Source organism: Salmo salar, chromosome ssa07 (assembly GCF_905237065.1).
Source record: "Salmo salar chromosome ssa07, Ssal_v3.1, whole genome shotgun sequence".
NCBI lineage: Eukaryota > Metazoa > Chordata > Actinopteri > Salmoniformes > Salmonidae > Salmo > Salmo salar.
The window spans coordinates 15,064,988-15,090,514 of NC_059448.1; the positions used below are offsets into that span (position 1 = coordinate 15,064,988).

A 25,527-nucleotide genomic window follows, 5' to 3' on the forward strand; every position below is an offset into this window, starting at 1 on the left:
TTATGGTTTAAACATGTTTTATTTGATGTAAAATCACCTGCAGCCGAAGTTCATATACCATACCGCAAAATGTAATGGTATTACACTGGCCTAAAAGCAAACTACACTGTGAATGAGCATAATTGACGGGCAGAAATGATATTTAAGATACCGACTCAACAAATCTTTTTTACTAAGCGTATCAGTGCATCTGCTACATTTCTGACATCTATAAACAATATCCTTCCTGTTCCAAAGATGTATTGAATATTGAAAATTACAGTGACAAGTTATACTTAGATGTTAACATGGTAAAACTGTACATAACATTTTAGATATGTCACCAAGGTGAGTACTATATCGCGCATATCATCACCTAAGGCAGGGGTGTCAAACTCATTCCATTGAGGGCTGCTGGCTTTTCCTTTAAATTAAGCCCTAGACAACCAGGTGAGTGCAGTGCCTTACTAATCAGTAACCTTAATTCATCAATCAAGTACAAGGGAGGAGCGAAAACCCGCAGACCCTCGGCCCTCCGTAGAATGAATTTGACACGTGTACTAAAGCCTAAGCACATTGTCATTTCAATGTATTCTTGTCTTGCTTTATAGTACGGTGATATTACACTTCCTACAGTATAGGCTAGTAATAAACTATTCCAATTAAAATGTTGAATGGTTGTAATGCATAGACATCTGCCTCGCTCATCTACAAATATGTCAGTCATTCCACAGAGGGCCAAGTGTCTGCAGGTTTTTTTTTCTTCTTTCAATTAAGACCGACAACCCGGTGAGGGGAGTTCCTTACTAATTAGTGACCTTAATTCATCAAGTACATGGGAGGAGTGAAAACCCACAGCCACTTGGCCCTCCGTGGAATGACTGACACATGAAATAGTTGACCAACAATTTTAAGGATTTTCATTGGTTAGATTGCGTAGCTGAACTGGGAACTTATTTTGTGCTTGCAAAAATGTTTCCCTTTTTGAGAAATATTTTCCCTTTTACATACAAATGTTAAAGTTCTCAATGAGAAGCTGTGAAAGCCAAAGTTAATATTATGACCCGATTTCTGGTTAAAATCGGAATCTTCTGACATTCTTCGAGTCCAACAAAACATATAGCACACAATCAAGCACAATATAATAGATGACAGAGCAATCATTTTGATTCTCATTTGGAGAACAACCACGTGTCATCCCAAAAGGCCTTGATACAGAAAGTGGTTGTCGAGTGAAAATTAGTCGGGGCATGGACTGATACAAACGGGAAACTGTTGCGTGAAAAACCTAGCCGCGTTGCAGTTCTTGACACAAACCGGTGCGTCTGGCACCTACTACCATACCCCATTCAAAGGCACTGAAATCTTGTCCATTCACCTTCTGATTGACACACATACACAATCCATGTCACAAGGCTTAAAATCCTTCTTTAACCTGTCCCCTCCCTTTCATACACTGAAGTAGATTTAACAAGTGACCTCAATAAGGGATCATAGCATTCACCTGGTCAACTCTGGACCTCAAAGCCAGTGCCACTGCATTTTTTTTAACCAGGGAGATATTTAGACCTGGGACACCAGGTGTGTGCAATTATTAACAGGAAAACCAGCAGGCTCTGGACCTCGTAGGGTAAGAGTTGAATATCCCTGGGCTATGTAATGGAAAGAGCAGGTGTCCTTAATGTTTTGTGTACTCTGTATGTTACATCTTCGGGCGTTGTAGGAAAGATGCAGTGTTAAAAACACTCGTCAGCCTAAGTTCCATTGCTATCGGGAAACCGGGCCCTGGACTATCCAGTCCATACATTGACAATGATTCAAGAAGACACATTTCAAACCGTTCAAAAGTTCTTAGGGACCAGGAGTGAATGCCACTGCCTTTGGAGACTAGATACAGGCCTGGGTTTATACACAACCCAGTGGAGGTGTATCTTTAGGGGTTGACAAAAAGTGACAAATCCTTGCGTCTCATGATTGCCCACAAACTGGCAGTTACCAGGGGTTCCCTGTAGCCCTCTCTCATATATTCACTCTGTTCGAGTACAGGCAGGGTTCTGCAGCTGTCCTAATTAACATGTCCACAATCCACATAGAGAAGAGAGCAAACGGCACCATCATCTGATTCTCAATCCGCCAGCCTTCAAATGTATTTTCTTTGTAGTCCATTAGAATAACAAGTACAAGGGAAGTTTGGTTGAAAGGGAGCTGGGTCTCAAAAGGCAAGGGGACAGAAATGTAGTATTGCAGTAAAAATATCTGTAAAATCACAGAGGTCTCTAAGTCTGATGTCCGGACACGAAACCGGCCTAGTTGCCACTGTTCAGGATGGACATGAGACGGTCTTCGTCTATGGAGCTGAAGACGTCCAGGTCGTCGAGGACGGCCGGCTGGCTGGAGTTGCCAGGAGAACTGTCGACCATGCCCTCACTCTGGAGCAGGTTCACGATGCTGTTGGGGTAGTTCATCCAGGTGCTGCCGCCACAGCTGTTGTTGACCACAGGGTTGGTGGCAGGTAAGTGGCAGGGTGCCTGAGAGACCGACACCCTACTGTTCCCTGGCCCCTCTCCAGCCAGACCACTCTGGACCAGCATAGCCTGGAAGTCGTCGATGTTTATGCTATCTAGTGTCCCTGACTGGTGGACCTCAGAGAAGCTGGGGAACTCGGGTAGCTCCTCATCCACCATGGGGCCATCCACCCTGAACTGGGAATCCTGGACCCCGAAGGTAGAGGTGGGCTCTGGGGTAGCGGCTGCGCTCACTGGCTCCTGGGGACTAGCAAAGGTGGAGAAGGTGAAGCCGTGGAGGTCCGACAGGTTGACGGTGGGGAAGGCCTGTGAGGTGGCTGCAGATGCCTGGGGGTTGGTGGTGAATCGGGCCACGGGGGTGGCTTTGTGTTGGGAGTCCAAGGTCAGGCTGTTGAGGAACTTCCAGGTCTCTGCTGGAGTGGAGGAGGAGGGCTCTGCTTTGGGCTGGGTTTGGAACAGCTGGCCAGGCTGGGGGCTGTCGTAGTACGGCTGGGGCTTCACAGAGGTGGCACGAGGGGGCGCCACTGGGTTCACTGCAAGAGACAAACAGTCAATACCACTGTCCCCTACCCAATGCTGTTGAATTTACAAATTAACTTAGATAACATAGAAACATAACTGTTTAGGGACCCTATGTTAACTTCTGGCCACTAATGTTACATACAGAACACCCTTAACTGTATGAAGAAGAAACAGCTAAATAAGTAGGATGATTTACCAGGCTGGCTAGCTACTGGCTTGGCGGCGACTGTTCTTCTGGCAGTGTTGAAAGGCCTCTCTGCTGGCATGGCCACTGGAATTCAAACATAAACCATCACACATTAACTCCCCCAAAACCATCAGATGACACAGCTGTCTAGTTCAGTGAGTGACATGGATCATTATATACACCTACCTGATATGGACCCCAGCTTCAGATTCTGGAACATTCCCTCTGTCCGTTTTCGCTTCTCTATCAGTCTATATTCATCTGTATAGTGAAAAAATAAGACTTAGTTTGGGTGAAAGGTTTTGCATGACAACTTCACAGCCTACAGGAGTGTCGCCAAAAGAACCAAACGGGTCGTCATAGTAACGAAAAGGGAAGAGACCTGGGTCGGAGGGCAGGAATTGGAAGTCCATTGGCTCGCTGACCTCGCGGTCCGAGGGCCTGCGGAGCTGCATCTTCACTCTGATTGGCTCAGTCAGGTTGGTGTCGTAGAAGGGCGGGGTACGGAACACGATGGCCACCTGCCTGTGGACGTCCGCCTGGGAGAAGGTGCCCTTCCCCTCCCACGAGTCCTGGAAGAACCGTACCTCGATGTCCTCTGTGGAGGGAACAAAGAAGAGGTGGAAGCGGGGATGGGAAGGAGGAGGTGAGTTTCTGGCTGGGAGAATTCATTCAGGGCCAGTCCAGCTGACCTGGTAACATTTTGTAACAACATAATTGGTAGCCCACAGTTTCATGTAATACAGAGAGGAGATAATAGAACGAAGGGACTAAGTTTGAACAATTAAGTGGGCTTATACGCAATACTATCAAATGGGTGTCAGTTAAGTGGCTACCAGTGGGCTTATACACCATGATTGCAAATGGGTGTCAATTAAGTAAGTGGTTACCAGTGTGCTTATACACCATGATTTCAAATGGGTGTCAATTAAGTAAGTGGTTACCAGTGTGCTTATACACCATGATTTCAAATGGGTGTCAATTAAGTAAGTGGTTACCAGTGTGCTTATACACCATGATTTCAAATGGGTGTCAATTAAGTAAGTGGTTACCAGTGTGCTTATACACCATGATTTCAAATGGATGTCAATTAAGTAAGTGGTTACCAGTGGGCTTATACACCATGATTTCAAATGGGTGTCAATTAAGTAAGTGGTTACCAGTGTGCTTATACACCATGATTTCAAATGGGTGTCAATTAAGTAAGTGGTTACCAGTGGGCTTATACACCATGATTGCAAATGGGTGTCAATTAAGTAAGTGGTTACCAGTGTGCTTATACACCATGATTTCAAATGGGTGTCAATTAAGTAAGTGGTTACCAGTGTGCTTATACACCATGATTTCAAATGGGTGTCAATTAAGTAAGTGGTTACCAGTGTGCTTATACACCATGATTTCAAATGGATGTCAATTAAGTAAGTGGTTACCAGTGGGCTTATACACCATGATCTCAAATGGATGTCCGGCAAAGAGGAACTTCAAAAGAGTCCACACACTAACAGGAGAACAAAGCCGTTGAATGCAGGTAAAAATAACAAACAGGCTCAACTCAATAACACCAACAACAATTGGAGTGTTTGTGTCAGACAAACCTTTTTGCACTTTGTCACAGAGTAGGAAGATCTCGTCCCCTCCTCTGCAGCTCCCAGAGTTTCTGTTCACTCGACAGATCTTCAATTCTGCTGTGTTGGGTGCTCCTGTGAGAGAGAGAGACAGGAGTGAAGGAGTGTTAAAGGGCCACAGCATCTGTCTAGCTCATGTTTATAAATGAGTGAAACTGACAGAGCAAACAGTGGAACAGGAACAGCCTGGACAGAACAGTGACAGATGAGGGAGCCAGTGTGTACTCAGTGAGTGTTTGGTGAGTGTGTGTATCTAAAGATTGTATCTCGTGTGTGTGTAGCAGACTCACTGTTGTCATAGATGGGCTGAGACACCACGGGCTCCAGAGGGTGGAGTTCACCGGTAGGTAGAGTGATCGAGGCCTGGAAACAAAGCCTCACTGCATTCAGGTCAAACTCCTCCTCCCACACCTTCGCCTCGGGAACTACCGCCAAAACACAACACAGTCAGTCACAAAGCCAAAGGGTGTGGCATCTGGGATTGGCTATCTGGCATTGACAAGTGATAAAACAAAATCGATAGTTACATATCGCAATAATATTTTTATCATACTACAGCAAACATACAGTGAGCAATATGTTTGTAACATCAAATTGCAATAAACTCGCAGTATCAAATGCAATATATATAGAATCGTGAGAATCACAATACATAAGTATCGTGATAAGATGAGGTCTCTGGCAATTCCCAGCCCTAGCATTGACTGTATCGTGTCATGGTCACAGAGGACAAATACATTACTATTTACACAACATTATTGGATTAAACCAAGGTAAACAAAACATGAAAATGAGATTGGATGAGTCAATATGTGCATAACTGTCAATGTTATGACAATGGACCGACTGTGTGTGTGTCTGTCTGTACTCACTGTTGAAGGGGTTGTTTTGGGTCTGCAGTCTACAGGAAACTGCTTCGTTCACATCCTTTTTCTTCACACACTGAATGCCCAGGTTCTGAAAACTGAGATCAGTGAGAGGAGTCAGAGTGAACGTGTGTGAAAGTGAGATAGAGATCGACCACAAGAGGGTGCTTCATTCAACCACACTCTGGTTCTCGTCTTTAAAAAATCAAGACTATGTGAAACAACTTTTCCTGACCTAAATGGTCATATAAATGATTAACTGGTAATCTTTTGGTCATCCAAGTATATGTCTTCTATCACACTCACACACAGTCTAACCTGTGTACTCGTCTCTCCTGCAGGTCTGCCTCATAGTAGCCATGTTTGCAGTCTTTCCCCACCAGCTCGTGAGGGTGGGGCTTGTGAGGCGGGTTCTTGGTCACCAAGGAGACACGGACACGCAGGGGACCATTGTAGTTGTGCACCTGCATGGGAGCAAACCAGGTTAGCAGGATGTGTGTTATCACACGCCACAAAATCTCCACCACTTCCTTTCCTATGTCATACATGGGATACAGCTTCTGTCAAATTTGACATCAAAAATTATATATTTTTTTTTACATTTTAGCTAACCCTAACCCTTTTCCTAACCTTAACCTGACACATGAATTAACCTAACCTGCTGTGTAAGGTATCCTAAACCTGCAAAAAAAAAGTCAATTTCAACAAAAGCTATAGACAAAACCCCTGTTATGTAGTAGTAAAACAGACAGCTATGGTTATAACTAGACAAAATGGCTAATTTGCGTAACACATTATATAATAATTTATCCATCAACTACAGTATATTAGAATATATGGTGAACGTAGTCATGGTTTTGAAGGTCTCTGAACGTCTCAATAAGCTACAGTGCAAATAAAGCATGGCCCCTTAATACATGGTTAGCTAAGTGTGCCAATTATGTGTAATTTAAGGGTGCCCTAACCTTGATGGCGGGGTGTGTCTTGGTGGTATCGTTGCTCTTCTCTCCCGGGATGCTGCCCGCCGAGCGCCCCTCACACTTGTACCTGAACCTCATGCCTCTGGGCTTGGGCTGCTCAATGATCTCTATGAAAGAATTCCCTGCAGAGAGAGAGAGAGAAATACACTGTGACCTTCATTCCAATGGGATCTCATTACTATCTCAATGTAACTGATTGGCACACATACACAATCAATGTCTCAATTGTCTGAAGGCTTAAAATCCTTATTTAACCTGTCTCCTCCCCTTCATGTACACTGATTGAAGTTGATTTCAGTGTATTCATGGATGCCAAGGGAAGTCAGGCTTTTGTCTCTGTGTTTCATAATTTTCCTTCAATTCGCAAGAGACTGAATGGGTCTCGCCGGAGAAAGCATCCGAGCGGGCAAAACAGCACCCCTCTGTCTCTGTATGTGTAGGCCATCTATCTGATGCTGTCTGGTCAAAAAGAGAGTATGACATTGTTGCCGCCCGTAGCATTGAATATAAGGGAAGCTAGCGAGCATTAAGCCTCCCTTGATTAATAAAAAAGTATTAAACAATAGCCACTCAGCGTTGAGCTAAACTGAGTGAGCTCAACTGTGAATCTATTGCCTGCTCCTGTTGGATTATTAAACCATTGTTAATTCGACGTTGTCTGCATCTGGGTCTACCTTCATACCTGATCCAACCAATTCTCCGTATTGGCCAATGATTATAACGGCAATTCTGATCCAACCATAAGTTCATACATTGTTCCCCTGGCCTGAGAGGATGGAAGTTCAATATTTACCTAGATGTAGAAGGCTAATGTTAACTAGCTAACGTTGCCCATTAAAGGAAGTTAGGCTAGCGAGCAAACTTTTTAGCAAGGTAGCCTACGACAACAAAAAATGTAAGCGTGACGTGTACTGTATCACAGAGTCATATACCTTTTCGTCAACATGAAAAGAGTGGAGGATGGCGAGGGTGAGTCAACATGTTTTTTCTACTTGCACGAACACACACACACACACACACACACACACACACAGAAATCAGAACCATGGACAGCCACATCATATTTAGCTTACGTTGATTGGATTAAATTGTTTTTGGTATCTTATAGTTACCACTGTATTAGACTAAGCATAACTGATTTTATGATGATGAAATGGTGCTGGAATAGTGGAGGCAGCTCCTGTTTTCTTTCCACTTGCGGTAACTCCGTGGTTCTAAATCAGTAGTTGTATAGTCGTCCGAAAATGTCGGAAACATGAACTTACTTGACCATGCTGTAGGTCATGTTACTGTTGCTCTCCGGTTATGTGATGAAACAAAAACATTTCTGGCTTGACTTCCCCAGTTATTTACCCAGTGGTTTCATCTACTGGTGGATTTAACAAGTGACATCAATAAGGGAATCATACAGTACCAGTCAAAAGTTTGGAATCACCTACTCATTCCAGAGTTTATTTATTTTTACTATTTTCTACATTGTAAAATAATAGTGAAGACATCAAAACTATGAAATAACATATAGAATCATGTTTTAACCAAAAAAGTGTTAAACAAACCAAAATATATTTTATATTTGAGATTCTTGAAAGTAGTCACCCTTTGCCTTGACAGATTTGCACACTCTTGGCATTCTCTCAACCAGCTTCATGAGGTAGTCACCTGGAATGCATTTCAATTAACAGGTGTGCCTTGTTAAAAGTTCATTTGTGGAATTTCTTTCCTTCTTAATGCGTTTAAGCCAATCAGTTGTGTTGTGACAAGGCAGGGGTGGTATACAGAAGATAGCCCTATTTGGTAAAAGACCAAGTCTATATTATGGCAAGAGCAGCTCAAATAAGCAAATAGAAACAACAGTTCATCATTACTTTAAGGCATGAAGGTCAGTCAATCCGGAAAATGTCAAGAACTTTAAAAGTTTCTTCAAGTGCAGTCGCAAAAACCATCAAGCGCGATGATGAAACTGGTTCTCATGACCACCACAAGAAAGGAAGACCCAGAGTTACCTCTGCTGCAGAGGATAAGTTCATTAGAGTTACCAGCCTCAGAAATTGCAGCCCAATAAATAATTCACAGAGTTCAAGTAACAGACACATCACAACATCAACTGCTCAGAAGAGACTGCGTGAATCAAGCCTTCATGGTCGAATGCTGCAAAGAAACCACTACTAAATGGCGCCCCCTTACAATTTCTGGTTGCGACAACCAATCATATTGCCGTCTGCAACCAAGAAGTAACTAAGAATTGCACTCCCCAACCAATCCGAGACGCCAGTGCAACCAAGAAGTAACCAAGAATTGACCAATGAGGATAGAGCTATGACAGGACCTTTAAACGCTAGAAGAGGACCATGGAAAAATGTATTTCCTCTCAGGTAATTTTGTTCGAGTTATCTTAAGTAATGTTAGCTACGACTTTTTGTTATCTGCTGTTTTCATTGATCATCATCATCAATTGGAATATCTAGCTGGTAAAAATATCTAGCTGGTTAAACCGTTAGCACGGTTAACAAGATTTACAGTGTAACTACATTAACGCTATCTAACTCGTTAGTAAACTGGTGTTTTGACACTAACACAGTTTATCGACGTAACGTAGCTAGCTTAATGTCCGATGACTCTGACCATCAAAATAGTCTTAACCCCACTAACGTTATTTACATAATTATCTGGAGTTATTATTTTCTTATTACCATAGCTAGCTATCTAAACAAAGTGAGATTTTTATAGCTAGTGTTTTGTCACTCAACTCAGCATCAGCAAACCACTCCTTTTCTCTTTTAATTCATTTTGCAAATTGGACTAGACATGGCTATAGGGCAAACACTGTCTTGATATCAAATAGGCTAGTGTCATCATGTTAATTATGAATTAAAAGGCACGAATGATATCCTATGCACTTGCTTATGCTGGTGTATCTGTTTGTGGTAGAATTGTGCTTTAGCAAGTAGCTAGAGATGACAACATAGGTTGCTAGAGTGAAGGTCATCAGTTGGAACAAATTGTTCCTTACACTGTTCCACGCAAATACACTGGTCAAATCAAATGTTATTTGTCACATACACTGAATACAACAGGTGTAGACCTTAGAGTGAAATGCTTACTTACAAGCCCTTAACCAACGATGCAAAATACCTAAAAGAAAAAGTTTTAAAAAAAAGTAAAAATAACAAAAACTAATAATTAAAGAGCAGCAGTAAATAACAATAGTGTGGCTATATACAGGGGGTACCGGTACAGAGTCAATGTGCAGGGGCACCGGTGTCGAGGTAATTGAGATAATTATGTACATGCAGGTAGGGTTGTTAAAGTGGCTATGCATAGATAATAACAGAGAGTAGTAGCAGCGTGGGGGGTGCGAAAAGTCTGGGTATCCATTTGATTAGCTGTTCAGGAGTCGTATGGCTTGGGGGTAGAAGCTGTTTAGAAGCCTCTTGGACCTAGACTTGGCACTCCGGTACCGCTTGCCGTGTGATAGCAGAGAGAACAGTCTATGACTAGGGTGGCTGGAGTCTTTGACGATTTTTAGGGCCTTCCTCTGACACCGCCTGGTTTAGAGGTCCTGGATGGCAGGAAGCTTGGCCCGAGTGATGTACTGGGTCATACGCACTACCCTCTGTAGTGCCTTGCGGTCGGAGGCCGAGCAGTTGCCATACCAGGCAGTGATGCAACCCATCAGGATGCTCTCGATGGTGCAGCTGTAAAATCTTTTGAAGATCTGAGGACCCATGCCAAATCTTTTCAGTCTCCTGAGGGGGAATAAGTTTTGTCGTGCCCTCTTCACAACTGTCTTGGTGTGCTTGGACCATGTTAGTTTGTTGTTGATGTGGACGCCAAGGAACTTGAAGCTCTCAACCTGTTCCACTACAGCTCCATCGATGAGAATGGGGGTGTGCTCGGTCCTCTTTTTCCTGTAGTCCACAATCAACTCCTTTGTCTTGATCACGTTGAGGTAGAGGTGGTTGTCCTTGCACCACATGGTCAGGTCTCTGAACTCCTCCCTATAGGCTGTCTCATCATTGTCGCTGATCAGGCCTATCACTGTTGTGTCATCGGCAAACTTAATGATGGTGTTGGAGTTGAGCCTTGCCGTGCAGTCATGAGTGAACAGGGAGTACAGGAGGAGGCGATTGAGCACGCACCCCTGACGGGCCCCGTGTTGAGGATCAGCGTGGCAGATGTGTTGTTACCTACCCTTACCACCTGGGGGCAGCCCGTCAGGAAGTCTAGGATCCAGTTGCAGAGGGAGCTGTTTAGTCCCAGGGTCCTCAGCTTAGTGATGAGTTTTGAGGGCACTATGGTGTTGAACGCTGAGCTGTAGTCAATGAATAGCATTCTCACATAGGTGTTCCTTTAATCCAGGTGGGAAAGGGCAGTGTGGAGTGCAATAGAGATTGCATCATCTGTGGATCTGTTGGTGCGGTATGCAAATTGGAGTGGGTCTAGGGTTTCTGGGATAATGGTGTTGATGTGAGCCATGACCAGCCTTTCAAAGCATTTCATGGCTACAGATGTGAGTGCTACGGGTTGGTACTCATTTAGGCAGGTTACCTTAGTGTTCTTGGGCACAGGTACTATGGTAGTCTGCTTGAAACATGTTGGTATTACAGATTCAGACAGGGAGAGGTTGAAAATGTAAGTGAAGACACTTGCCATTTGGTCAGCGCATGCTCGGAGTACACGTCCTGGTAATCGGTCTGGCCTGGCGGCCTTGTGAATGTTGACCTGTTTAACCTGTCTGGGCTAGGGGGCAGTATTTTCACGGCCGGATGAAAAAACGTACCCAATTTAAACAGGTTACTACTCTGGCCCAGAAACTAGAATATACATATTATTAGTAGATTTGGAAAGAAAACACTCTGAAGTTTCTAAAACTGTTTGAATGGTGTCTGTGAGTATAACAGAACTCATATAGCAGGCAAAAACTTGAGAAAAAGTCAACCAGGAAGTGGAGGATCTAAGAATTGTAGTTCTTCTTTCTAGTCCCTTTCAAAACTACAGTATCTGTGGGGTTACGTTACACTTCCTAAGGCTTCCATTGGCTGTCAAAAGCCTTCAGAAAGTTGTTTCAGCCTTCTCCTGTTACTGGGGAGATAATAGGAGCTCAGTTACTGAGTGGACTGCCTGTGGACAAAGGGATTTTTATCCTTGAATGAATACGCTATTGTCCGGTTGGAATATTATCGCAATTTTACATTAAAAATACCATAAAGATTGATTTTAAACAGCGTTTGACATGCTTCTAAGTAGGGTAATGGAACATTTTGACTTTTCGTCTCTGGTACCGCGTTCGCGCGTTATGCCTTTGGATAGTGCTCTGAACGCACGAACAATGGAGGTATTTGGACATAAATATGTATTATTTCGAACAAAAACAACATTTCTTGTGGAAGTAGCAGTCCTGGGAGTGCATTCTGACGAAGATCAGCAAAGGTAAGAGAATATTTCTAATACTAATTCTGAGTTTAGGATGCCCCGAACTTGGCGGGTGTCTGTATAGCTCGCTGTGATGGTTGAGCTATGTACTCAGAATATTGAAAAATGTGCTTTCTCCGTAAAGCTTTTTTAAAATCTGACAAAGCGGTTGCATCCAGGAGTAGTCTATCTATAGTTCTTTAAATAATTGTTAGATATTTTGTCAACGTTTATGATGAGTATTTTTGTAAATTGATGTGCACATTCACCGGTGGTTTTGGTGGGAATACATTTTCTGAACATCACGCGCCAATGTAAAATGCTGTTTTTGGATATAAATATGAACTTTATCGAACAAAACATACATGTATTGTGTAACATAATGTCCTAGGAGTGTCATCTGATGAAGATCCTCAAAGGTTAGTGCTTCATTTAGCTGTGTTTTGGGTTTTATTGACACATGTCCTTGCTTGGAAAATGGCTGTGTGATTATTTTTGTCTATGTACTCTCCTAACATAATCTAATGTTTTGCTTTCGCTGTAAAGCCTTTTTGAAATCGGACAATGTGGTTACATCAAGGAGAAGTGTATCTTTAAAATGGTGTAAAATAGTTGTATGTTTGAGAAAGTTTAATTGTGACATTTTGTTGTTTTTGAATTTGCCGCCCTGATATTTCACTGGCTGTGTCCCGCAGGTGGGACGCTAGCGTCCCACGTATCCCATAGAAGTTAAAGGTCTTACTCACATCGGCTGCAGAGAGCGTGATCACACAGTCATCCGGAACAGTTGACGCTCTCATGCATGTCTCAGTGTTACTTGCCTCGAAGCGAACATAGAAGTTATTTAGCTCGTCTGGTAGGCTCGTGTCACTAGGCAGCTCTCGGCTGTGCTTCCCTTTGTAGTCTGTAATAGTTTGCAAGCCCTGCCACATCCAACGAGCGTCAGTGTAGTACAATTGGTGTAGTACAATTCGGTGTAGTACAATTCGACCGTAGTCCTGTATTGACGCTTTGCCTGTTTGATGGTCCGTCGGAGGGCATAGCGGGATTTCTTATAAGCTTCCGGGTTAGAGTCCCGCTCCTTGAAAGCGGCAGCTCAACCCTTTAGCTCAGTGCGAATGTTGCCTGTAATCCATGGCTTCTGGTTGGGGTATGTAAATACAGTCACTGTGGGGACGACGTCCACTTATTGATAAAGCCAGTGACTGATGTGGTGTACTCCTCAATGCCATCAGAAGAATCCCGGAACATATTCCAGTCTGTGCTAGCAAAAAAGTCCTGTAGTTTAGCATCTGCTTCATCTGACCACTTTTTTATAGACCGAGTCACTGGTGCTTCCTGCTTGAATTGTTGCTTTAAGCAGGAATCAGGAGGATAGAGTTATGGTCAGATTTCCCAAATGGAGGGCAAGGAAGAGCTTTGTACACGTCTCTGTGTGTGGAGTAGAAGTGGTCTTCCTGTCTGCTTATCGCGGAATACAGCTCATTTAGTGCGGTTTTAGTTCCAACCTCACTCTGTGGTGGTATATAGACAGCTACAAAAAAAACAGATGAAATCTCTGGGTAAATAGTGAGGTCTATACTCCACCTCAAGCGAGAAAAACTTTGAGACTTCCTTAGATATAGTCCACCAACTGTTGTTTACATAAATGCATAGGCCCACGCCCCGTGTCTTACCAGAGGTTGCTGTTCGGTCTTGCCGATAGAGTGTATAACCCGCCTGCTCTATGTTCTTAATGTCGTCGTTCAGCCACGACTCGGTGAAACATAAAATATTGCAGTTTTTAATGTCCCGTTGGTAGCATATACGTGCTTTCAGTTCGTCCCATTTATTTTCTAGCGATTGAACGTTAACTATAGAACAGAGGGCAAGGGCAGATTAGCCACTCGTCGCCTGGTCCTCACAAGGCACCCTGATCTTTTGCCTCGAAATATAAGTTTCCTTCTCCAGCGAATCACGGGGATCGGGGTCTGGTTGGGTGTCAACAGTATATCCCTTGCGTCAAACTCATTGAAGAAAAACTCTTCGTCCAGTTTGAGGTGAGCAATCCCAGTTCTGATGTTTAGAAGCTCTTTTCGGTCATAGGAGAAGGTAGCAGCAACGTTATGTACAAAACAAGTTACAAACCACGCGAAAAAAAACAACAAAATAGCATGATTGGTTGAGGGCAGATAAAACGGCAGCCCTACCCACCGGCGCCATCATCTTGACTGGTAATGGCAATATAATGCAATTAATAATCTAATGCAGCTTTTATATTTAATACAAACAGCAACACATTTCTCTTTGTGAAATGTTATTATAGAATTATTCCATACTCAATCCGGTGTATTCTCATATATTTATGTCGTTTTTTTTCTTTAGGGGAGCTGATAGGTTTGGAGTACCTCTTCGATCAAACTGGTTTGGTGCTGCAGGATTACAAGGCTGCCATTGAGGAACTGGAGACAGGTGATCCTGATGTCCAAGAGGAGGATGATGAGGGCTTTGTGGAGCTTGTGGAATTTCAGGACCTGACAGTTCCAGTGGTGGAGACAGCCCTGCCTCTTGTTGGCACCTTTCATTTTACTCCCACCCCCTCTACCAGAATCCAGTCCACAGCTGCATCAGCCAGTCCCCTGTCCTCCACTCCTGTTCGGGTTAATGTTACTCCTTAGTCCAGGACCAGAAATGTTATTTTTAGTGTGAATTGACTCTGGCAGTCAAAACAGCCAAATACACCTTCTGATCGTGAATCGATTCTCAATTCCGGTACGGGTTTAGAAACATAAAACACAGCAAAATAATTTCACATGCAAAATACACACTTAGTGTACACTGTTTTAACACAGTTGCAGCCAAGCATATTTTTTTGTGACAACATGTTGCAGCGCCCTTCTTCTGTTTACACATAAGTGTTAGGAGACACAGATAGATTTTTAGCACAGACTCTGAAAACACGCTGTAACATGGAGATATGGCCGTGTGGTAAGGTAACATAAAGGTGTGTATAATTTTAACCTTTTGTTTAGAGAGTCTGGGCTCTAAACAAAACTCCCCCGTACAGAAGACGCCTTCATCCAATAACTCTTATGTGTGATGTAATGAAGTGAGAGTCATGATCAACAGGCTATCTCGATAGAAGCAAAGAGTTGGAATACAAACTAAATATACAGTGAGCTCCAAAAGTATAGGGATAGTGAAATATTTGGTTCTTTTGGCTCTGTACTCCAGCACTTTGGGTTTGAAATGATACAAAGTGCAGACTGTCAGCTTTAATTTGTACATAGTCCCCCCCATTTAAGAGGAACCAAAAGTATTGGGACAAATTAACTTATGTTTATTAAAGTAGTCGAAAGTTTAGTATTTGGTCCCATATTCATAGCACACAATGATTACATCAAGCTTGTGACTATACCAACTGTTGGACGCATTTGCTCTTTGTTTTGGTTGTGTTTCAGATGATTTTGTGCCCAATAGAAATAACTGTTTTTTAATGTATTGTCATTTTGGAGTCACTTATTGTAAATAAGAATAGAATATGTTTCTAAACACTTCTACATTAATGTGGATGATACCAGGATTGCGGATAGTCCTGATGAATTCTGAATAATGATGAGTGAGAAAGTTACAGACACACAAATATCATGCTGTATGACATAAGGGCTATGTTGAGAGGTAGCTTGCAAGTAAGCATTTCATTGCACTGTTTACACCCCGCTGTATTCTGTATATATGATTTGTAAAATTGGGTTTGATTTTATTTTTGACAGTAAGGATGCTTGCCATTTCAGAAGACATAGTTCTGAAAAAGAGTACACCGGGGCTACTGTATATCTCTGGATAAATTTGGCCAGGAGGACTGTACTGCTTCAAGTTGGCAACCCAGTAACAAGGCACACTTGTTGGGTCAACACGAGATGCAGTTCAACCTTTAAAGAAAGCAGACCTTCAAGTGGGTTGTTGAAAATGCTCTGTGGTATGCTGGGTATTTGGTGGCATCGATGAAGAGTGACGCAAAAAAAAAAAAAAAAAACATGCTGCTAATCAGATTACTTTGAAGGTGTGCCTGGAGGTCCCGCCCCACCATCCAGTCCTCCGCTCCTGTATGTACTACTCCACCACCAGCTGGTACTCTGTCCGTGGACTTGACACCTGTCTGGGCCTCTGTTCATGATCTCCACACCTGTGCCCGTCTGGGCCTCTGTCCGTGCCCTCGACACCCGTGGCCGACACCGGTGCCCGGCTGGGCCTCTGTTCATGATCTCCACACCTGTGCCCGGCTGGGTCTCTGTCTTTGAATTCCACACCTATGCTCGGGTGTCCCTCAGTCAGCCCCGTCCTCTGCTCCTTACAGGCTGGGCATTCTGATGGCATTCTTAATTCACTCTGAGCACAAAACCCCTTATCTGAATTCTCTAATTACATTTTGATCAAGTGTCAGTCTTTGAATGCTCCATTGTATAAACAATTTAATTTTCCTGCTTGTGTGCCTTGTGCACTGATTTCAAACAATTTGAATATATTTGTCATTCTCACGTCTTCCTCCAATTCTGTGTTTTGAATTACTTTCTTGATTTATAATCAAAACAATTTAGCCAACATTACGTTTTCAATGTGAACTTGATATTACATGTATAGATATGCTCTGCATATGTGGGAACTCCTTCTAGACTGAAAAGCATTCCAGGTGAAGCTGGTTGAGAGAATACCAAGAGTGTGCACAGCTGTCATCAAGGCAAAGGGTGGCTACTTTGAAGAATCTCAAATATAAAATATATTTTTATTTGTTTAACACTTATTTGTTTACTACATGATTCCATATGTGTATAAAGAAAACCCCCTTGAATGAGTAGGTATGTCCAAACTTTTGACGAGTACTGTAGCTTTCACCTGGTCAGTCTATGTCATGGAAAGAGCAGTGTATATCAGTATGTGTTTCAAAATAAAGCTGATGCTTCAAGTGAATACAGTCATGACAAGGGAGAAGCCATAAAGTGAACAGAGGAGACAAACAGAAAACAGGTCCACAGCGTGATATAACTCTCCTTACCTTGGTTCAAAGGGGGCTGTCCCCATCCATACATTCCTATGGAGATGGGAGAAATTGACACAAAAACATTTACTAGAACAAATAAGTCAGTAAGAAACAACTATCAACCAAAATCCACAACCCATAATTCCCCTCAACTATTCTCAGATGAGAAAAGGCAGACAAGAACTGCAAATGTTGGAGATCACAACAGTTTGCGGTACAAATTCAGCTCCTTCTCCATAAGCAGAAGAGTGTTAGCTAAAAGTAGATGTTAAAGGGGGAAGTTCACCCTCAACTCCTACCCTATGAGGTCTGGAGCTTGATGGTTTTCTGTTCTACCTGATAATTAATTGCTCCCACTTGGTGTCCCAGGTCTAAATCAGTCCCTGATTAGAGGGGAACAATGAAAAAATGCAGTGGAACTGGCTTCGAGGTCCAGAGTTGAGTTTGAGGGCCCTGGACCCTTCAAAAACCAAAACGTGCACCCCTTGGGGTCCTGAGGACAGAGTTTGGGAAACCCTGATTTAGATGTAGCTAATAAGAGAATTTTACCCCTATTTTCGCATTGAAATCCAGGAAGTAGATTAATGCGTGCCGCTAGTCGGGTCGTCACTAGTTACCCCAGCCACAAAGTCATAAAACCTGCCTATCTCCACAATTTCTCTTCTTAAAATGTGATTTTAATTATAACCTTAACCTTAAAAGAAGCATTTTTATATAAAAATACAGAAATCTAAATACTCAAGCAATGGACCTACAAACTGTCTGGGGCGATGACAAATGGCTAGGCAGGTGTTATAAACGGCCTAGGAGTGTTTTGGGGTGAACTCCCCCTTTAAAATAATTTTTTAATTTTTTATTTAACTAGGCAAGTCAGTTAAGAACAAATTCTTATTTACAATGACGGCCTAGGAACAGTAGGTTAACTGCCTTGTTCAGGGGAATAACGACAGATTTTTACCTTGTCAGCTCGGGATTCAATCCAGCAAACTGGCCCAATGCTCTAACCACTAGGCTACCTGCTTGCCCAAATAGCTGGAATGCAAAGCTAAATGCACTGAAAACAAAGGAGGTTCCTCTAAAAACACAATAGCAGGCAAGGTATAATTGCAGAGAAATTGCAAGGTATAACACAGGGGAAATAAAGATTGTCAGATTACCGTTATTTTTACCACCTGACATCACTTCTATTGTGTCTGAAATAGTTCAATAGAGCAGTTGGTTTATAGAACACATCTACAATAAAGACGTTTTCTAGTTCATGGAAAAAAGACTGGAAACTGTGTTTCTTCCTTCTGCATCAACTGGGTAGACAAGATTGATTACACATGGTGTTTGAGCATGGGTTGAGTTGAGTGTTATTACATGACATTAACATTTTTAGAAAGTTTTCAAAGCCTCCCTTATGTTGTAGCTTTGATGATTGTATAGTTAACTTTGACAATGATGTTCAACTCCTGATAAAACAGTATATTACTCGATTTTCAGACTCGTTTTTAAATCAATGTAAATAATGCAGCAGGAACGAATACATGTACAACTTAGGCTATATTGACAAGAGGTTAATTCGTTAGTGAAAGTGGGTGCTCATCAAATGTATTTATAAAGCCCTTTTTACATCAGCAGATGTCACAACGCGCTTATACAGAAACCCAGCCTAAAGCCCCAAACAGCAAGCCATGCAGAAGCCCACAGTTACCAGACTAAGGCCATCTTCAAAGCGAAAGTAACGCCCTGGCACGCAATTGACAAACCCAGTGCCTTTATTATTTCAATGTGCCATCACCGACTGTCCCACACGTGACATATTACAAGAACGTTTGCTTTTTGTGAGGTGCAAATGTGTGTGAGACGCGACTAGCGCATGTGTGTTGTAGCACTGATTTGGTAACAAATTATCCAGCTTGTTGACGTTCGACCTTCAAGCCTATTAGGTGCAATGTAACGTTGAGTCACATTCTTGTTGCGTTGCTTTATTAACCGGTTTTATTAACCTGTTATTAACCTATCAGCGCAAAACCTCGCTGTGACGACTATGACGATTTCCTAAATGTCATACATTGTAAACATTTAGGCATTAAACATACAGCTACATCTATCAAATAGGCATATGCAATGTTGTGTAAACACCATGACGTCATTTCGGGGACATTGTCCCCTTAATAATTAGGCTAAGCGTCAACAAAGTTGTATAATTGGTCATACAAGTGAAATATTTCACTGCGGCTAAAGTCAAATATATCGGAGAATCGCGTAGCCTAGGCCTCTTGACTGTCGCACTACCCTAGTGTTGGGATAAAAAGGCATCCATAATGTGCATAGGCTACTGATAGCCTATACAGCTTCAATGTCACGAAGGATCACGTTCTACTAGATATGATGTAAAATAATACATCTATAATAGATGTGGGCCTATCTCAAACCATGTCCAACTTCCTAGTAGGCTACAGTGCTGGCAAGTCGCGGACAGTGATCTCCATTATGTTGTATTGACTCCTCCTGCGGCAGTACAAAACCAATGGTATCGGGGCTTCCCCCTTGTGCGCAAACAAGTTGCTAAGCTTCACACGAGACTCGAAAATGCATTAACTTTGAGGATCAGTTTGTAAACAAACTTACCATCCATTTCCGACTTCTACTTCTTCCACGTTGGTTATTGGAATAGCCTTTCCCCTAGGGTGTTTGTCCCTTGAAAACAGGTAAATTTGTAAACTTGTCGTGACAGATCGCTCTTTAGCCACCTCCGCCTTTAAGTCTCCAATGCAATTTGCCACCACCACCTAAAATGGGGCGGAAATACCCAAATGACGTAAAGGAACAGAAAATGTATATTGGTTTCGTTGCAGTCATAACACATTTAAAGTTAAAAACAGTCACAAGGACCGACTGTGAGATTGGGTGCAATTTAACTGCGTCTTTGTAGCCACTATGTTGCGCAAATGTACAATAAAGTAGGCATATCTACAGTATTTCTATTCTGTTGATATGTTCAAACTGAGTCGATGGAGAATACATATTTCAACATAGTAAAATACAATGGTTTGGTAGCCTATCTTGTAAAGTCCAGTGGTTCCCAAACTGTGAGGTGCATCCCAAGTGGATGCACAAATATATACAGTACCAGTCAAAAGTTTGGACACACCTACTAATTCCAGGGATTTTCTTTATTTTCACTATTTTCTACATTGTAGAATAATAGTGAAGACATCAAAACTATTAAATAACACATATGGAATCATGTAGTAACCAAAAAAGTGTTAAACAAATACAAATATATTTGAGATTCATCAAAGTAGCCACCCTTTGCCTTGATGAAAGCTTTGCACACGCTTGGCATTCTCTCAACCAGCTTCATGAGGTAGTCACCTGGAATGCATTCCAATTAACAGGTGTGCCTTGTTAAATGTTCATTTGTGGAATTTCTTTCCTTCTTAATGAGTTTGAGCCGATCAGTTGTGTTGTGACAAGGTAGGGGTGGTATACAGAAGATAGCCCTATTTAGTAAAAGACCAAGTCTATATTATGGCAAGAACAGCTCAAATAAGCAAAGATAAACAACAGTCCATCATTACTTTAAGACATGAAGGTCAGTCTTTGAAAGTTTCTTCAAGTGAAATCGCAAACACCATCAAGCACTATGATGAAACTGGCTTTCATGAGGACAGCCACGGGAAAGGAAGACCCAGAGTTACATCTGCTGCAGGCACATCTCAACATCAACTGTTCAGAGGAGACTGCATTGAATCAGGCCTTTATGGTCGAATTGCTGAAAAGAAGCCATTACTAAAGGACACCAATAAGAATAAGAGACTGTCTTGGGCCAAGAAACACAAGCAATGGACATTAGACCGGTGGAAATCTGTCCTTTGGTCTGATGAGTCCAAATTTGAAATTTTTGGTTCCAATTGCAGTGTCTTTGTGAGATGCAGAGTAGGTGAACAGATGATCTCCGCATGTGTGGTTCCCACCATGAAACATGGAGGAGAATGTGTGATGGTGTGGGGGTGCTTTGCTGGTGACACTGTCTGTGATTTATTTAGAATTCAAGGCACACTTAACCAGCCTGGCTACCACAGCATTTTGCAGTGATACGCCATCCCATCTGGTTTGCATTTAGTGGGACTATCATTTCTTCAACAAGACAATGACCCAACACACCTCCAGGCTGTGTAAGGGCTACTTGACCAAGATTCCATATGTGTTATTTCATAGTTTTGATGTCTTTACTATTATTCTACAATGTTCTACAACCCCTGAATGTGTAGGTTTGTCCAAACTTTTGACTGGTACTGTATATATTTTTTAAGGAACTCAGTCCAGCTTTCAACTTACTCTCGAAAGTTGTAATAATAGAATGCACAAGGTGCAATTTTGTGATTGGGTAGTGTATCACCAGTTTTCCTCTTGCCCTGTCAGTCATTGCATACCTTAGAGAGCTATTTATAACTTGTCAGAAATGTCCAGATCAACTAGCCTATGTCAGCTAACATTTTTAACTAAGTTGTTTAGCCCATAGATTTTGTAGACATGGCAAAATGTATAGAATTGCAAGAAATAAACTTTAAAACTGCAATATTTTTCTGCATCCCATGGCAAAATGTGTAGAATTGCAGGAAATAAGCTTTAAACCTGCAAAAATGTCTCTCCGCCAACAAGAAGGGTGTGAACAGTTTGTGTCATGAACAGTGCTTGTGCCCATAGAAATAGACAATGCTGGAAGGGGGGCCTGAGTGAAACATTTTGGGAATCCCTGTTATAAGCTACACAACTTGCCCACAGGGGCACGGGTGTCCATTCGATGTCTGTTCTCTGTTGGTTCAACATCATTTCATTGAAATGATGTGGAAACAACGTTGATTCAATCAGTGCATGCCCCGTTGGAGGCCACTACCAGCATGTGGTTTCATTATTTTGTTCCTTATACAATTTGCCCATAAAAAGGCCAATTCCCTATAAACTCTATTTAGTTTGTTGTACATGTAGGCTATATATACTGAACAAAACTATCAATGCAACATGTAAAGTGTTGGTTCCATGTTTCATGAGCTGAAATAAAAGATCACAGAAATGTTCCATATGCACAAAAAGTTTATTTTTCTCAAATTTTGTGCTCAAATTTGTTTACATCCCTGTAAGTGAGCATTTCTCCTTTGCCAAGACAATCCATCCACCTGACAGGTGTGGGATATCAAGAAGCTGATTAAACAGCATGATCATTACACAGGTGCTGGGAACAATAAAATGCCACTCTTAAATGTGCTGTTTTGGCACACAACACAATACCACAGATGTGTCAATTTTGAGGGAGAGTGCAATTGGCATGCTGACTGCAGGACTGTCCACCAGAGCTGTTGCCAGAGAATTGAATGTTCATTTCTCTACCATAACGTTGTTTTAGAGAATTTGGCAGTATGTCCAACGGGCCTCACAACCTCAGACCAGATGTAACCACGCCAGCCCAGGTCCACCACATCCGGTTTCTTTACCTGTGGGATCATCTGAGACCAGTGTAACAGTATACAGTGAGGGAAAAAAGTATTTGATCCCCTGCTGATTTTGTACGTTTGCCCACTGACAAAGAAATGATCAGTCTATAATTTTAATGGTAGGTTTATTTGAACAGTGAGAGACAGAATAACAACAACAAAAATCCAGAAAAACGCATGTCAAAAATGTTATAAATTGATTTGCATTTTAATCGGGAAATAAGTATTTGACCCCTCTGCAAAACATGACTTAGTATTTGGTGGCAAAACCCTTGTTGGCAATCACAGAGGTCAGACGTTTCTTGTAGTTGGCCACCAGGTTTGCACACATCTCAGGAGGGATTTTGTCCCACTCCTCTTTGCAGATCTTCTCCAAGTCATTAAGGTTTCGAGGCTGATGTTTGGCAACTCGAACCTTCAGCTCCCTCCATAGATTTTCTATGGGATTAAGGTCTGGAGACTGGCTAGGCCACTCCAGGACCTTAATGTGCTTCTTCTTGAGCCACTCCTTTGTTGCCTTGGCCGTGTGTTTTGGGTCATTGTCATGCTGGAATACCCATCCACGACCCATTTTCAATGCCCTGGCTGAGGGAAGGAGGTTCTCACCCAAGATTTGACGGTACATGGCCCCATCCATCATCCCTTTGATGCGGTGAAGTTGTCCTGTCCCCTTAGCAGAAAAACACCCCCAAAGCAAAATGTTTCCACCTCCATGTTTGACGGTGGGGATGCTGTTCTTGGGGTTATAGGCAGCATTCTTCCTCCTCCAAACACGGCGAGTTGAGTTGATGCCAAAGAGCTCCATTTTGGTCTCATCTGACCACAACACTTTCACCCAGTTGTCCTCTGAATCATTCAGATGTTCATTGGCAAACTTCAGACGGGCATGTATATGTGCTTTCTTGAGCATGGGGACCTTGTGGGCGCTGCAGGATTTCAGTCCTTCACGGCGTAGTGTGTTACCAATTGTTTTCTTGGTGACTATGGTCCCAGCTGCCTTGAGATCATTGACAAGATCCTCCCGTGTAGTTCTGGGCTGATTCCTCACCATTCTCATGATCATTGCAACTCCACGAGGTGAGATCTTGCATGGAGCACCAGGCCGAGGGAGATTGACCGTTCTTTTGTGTTTCTTCCATTTGCGAATAATCGCACCAACTGTTGTCACCTTCTCACCAAGCTGCTTGGCGATGGTCTTGTAGCCCATTCCAGCCTTGTGTAGGTCTACAGTCTTGTCCCTGACATCCTTGGAGAGCGCTTTGGTCTTGGCCATGGTGGAGAGTTTGGAATCTGATTGATTGACTGCTTCTGTGGACAGGTGTCTTTTATTCAGGTAACAAACTGAGATTAGGAGCACTCCCTTTAAGAGTGTGCTCCTAATCTCAGCTCGTTACCTGTACAAAAGACACCTGGGAGCAAGAAATCTTTCTGATTGAGAGGGGGTCAAATACTTATTTCCCTCATTAAAATGCAAATCAATTTATAACATTTTTGACATGCGTTTTTCTGGATTTTTGTTGTTGTTATTCTGTCTCTCACTGTTCAAATAAACCTACCATTAAAATTATAGACTGATCATTTCTTTGTCAGTGGGCAAACATACAAAATCAGCAGGGGATCAAATACTTTTTTCCCTCACTGTAGCTTTCGTCCCTCTCCTCGCCCCAACCTGGGCTTGAACCAGGGACCCTATGCACACATCAACAACTGACACCCACGAAGCACCGTTACCCATCGCGCCACAAAAGCCATGGCCCTTTCAGAGCAAGGGGAACAATTACTTCAGGTCTCAGAGCGAGTGACGTCACCCGATTGAAACGCTATTAGCGCGCACCACCGTTAACTAACTAGCCATTTCACATCGGTTACACCAGCACCCAGACAGCTGATGAAACTGAGGGATATTTCTGTTTGTAATAAAGCCCTTTTGTGGGGGAAAACTAATTTTGATTGACTGGCGCTGGCCCCCCAGTGGCTGTGCCCCTGCCCAGTCATGTGAAATCCATAGATTAGGGCCTGATGAATGTATTTCAATTGACTATGTCCTTATATGAACTGTAACTCAGTAAAATCGTTGAAATTGTTGCATGTTGCTTTTATTCAGTATATATAACACAGATTGGTAACCTATACTGTCTTGGATAGAGGTAAAGGATAAAGTCACCAGTGCCACGGTGTATACATTTATACTGGTGCACTATTCCGGCTTTTGGATCATGCAGCGCGCCATGTGGCCAGAGGGAGGCACCAAAAGCCAAATTTGGAATCGACAGTTGACCCATCGCCCTCTCGAGTCTCCAAAATCTCTCGTGGACAGACTACATAAACATAATGGCACCGTTAATCGAGCATCTGACCAATTACGCGAGACTTTCAGTTCTCAACTCCAAGAGAATCAAGAATCCCATTGCAGGAGTAATAAAAACAAGCCAGTTTATAAGATTTCCAGAAATTTCAATCAATTAAATTCACCCATGTTGAAGTGATTTACAAATAGACTACTGAGATGTTTTATATGTGAAAAAAAAATCCTAAAACATTATAAGCGTTTCACAATGAATTAAGAAATTGCAAATTGGAATTCCCTTTACTGAAATATGGCCATGGCTAATCATCATTATGCATTATGCATTATGCTTTATTGGATTTCATTCAATAGGTTAAGTAGGCTATTTCTGCATACTTGTTATTGATCTATAACACACAGACACTAGCATACACCTATTATGATTAGTCCTACATGTTCTTAGCTGTGTTGTTACCATTGAACCTGTGGCATTATAGGCCTATAGTATAGGTCTACAGTGTTTTCCCAGTACAAAACACCTTCGGGCGGAGAGACCCAGGAACGTGCATTCCGCTGGCTGTGAGTCGGCGGTGGTGTTCATGCGGTGCCTGCCAGGGACTGTGGCAGCAGTAAGCAGTGGAGAG

The 25,527-nt window shown here is 42.5% G+C and overlaps 1 protein-coding gene and 1 long non-coding RNA gene across 2 annotated transcripts; one reads left to right on the forward strand and one right to left on the reverse strand.

Annotated features, from left to right (window-relative positions):
* LOC106608684 (putative transcription factor p65 homolog) lies at positions 1-19,999 on the reverse strand. The gene is made up of 11 exons (XM_014206784.2): positions 19,730-19,999; positions 17,129-17,164; positions 6,670-6,806; positions 6,023-6,168; positions 5,711-5,802; positions 5,129-5,263; positions 4,809-4,913; positions 3,596-3,811; positions 3,400-3,474; positions 3,223-3,297; positions 1-3,037 (listed from the first exon to the last, which is right to left on the reverse strand). The coding sequence occupies exons 1-11, from the start codon at positions 19,734-19,736 to the stop codon at positions 2,286-2,288; spliced, it is 1,776 nt and encodes a 591-aa protein (XP_014062259.1). The 5' UTR covers positions 19,737-19,999; the 3' UTR covers positions 1-2,285.
* Positions 6,045-16,626, forward strand: LOC106608685 (uncharacterized). The gene is made up of 2 exons (XR_001329564.2): positions 6,045-6,187; positions 14,461-16,626. It is a non-coding gene; the product is annotated as an uncharacterized lncRNA (long non-coding RNA).
* Positions 20,000-25,527: the final 5,528 nt, after the last annotated feature.

Excerpts from the sequence above, each read along its gene's own strand:
- LOC106608684 (XM_014206784.2), bottom strand. Across the intron at positions 5,803-6,022 it reads CAGGAGAGACGAGTACACAG|TTTTCAGAACCTGGGCATTC; the intron begins GTTAGACTGTGT and ends CACTGATCTCAG. Across the intron at positions 3,298-3,399 it reads GAAGCTGGGGTCCATATCAG|TGGCCATGCCAGCAGAGAGG; the intron begins GTAGGTGTATAT and ends TTTGAATTCCAG.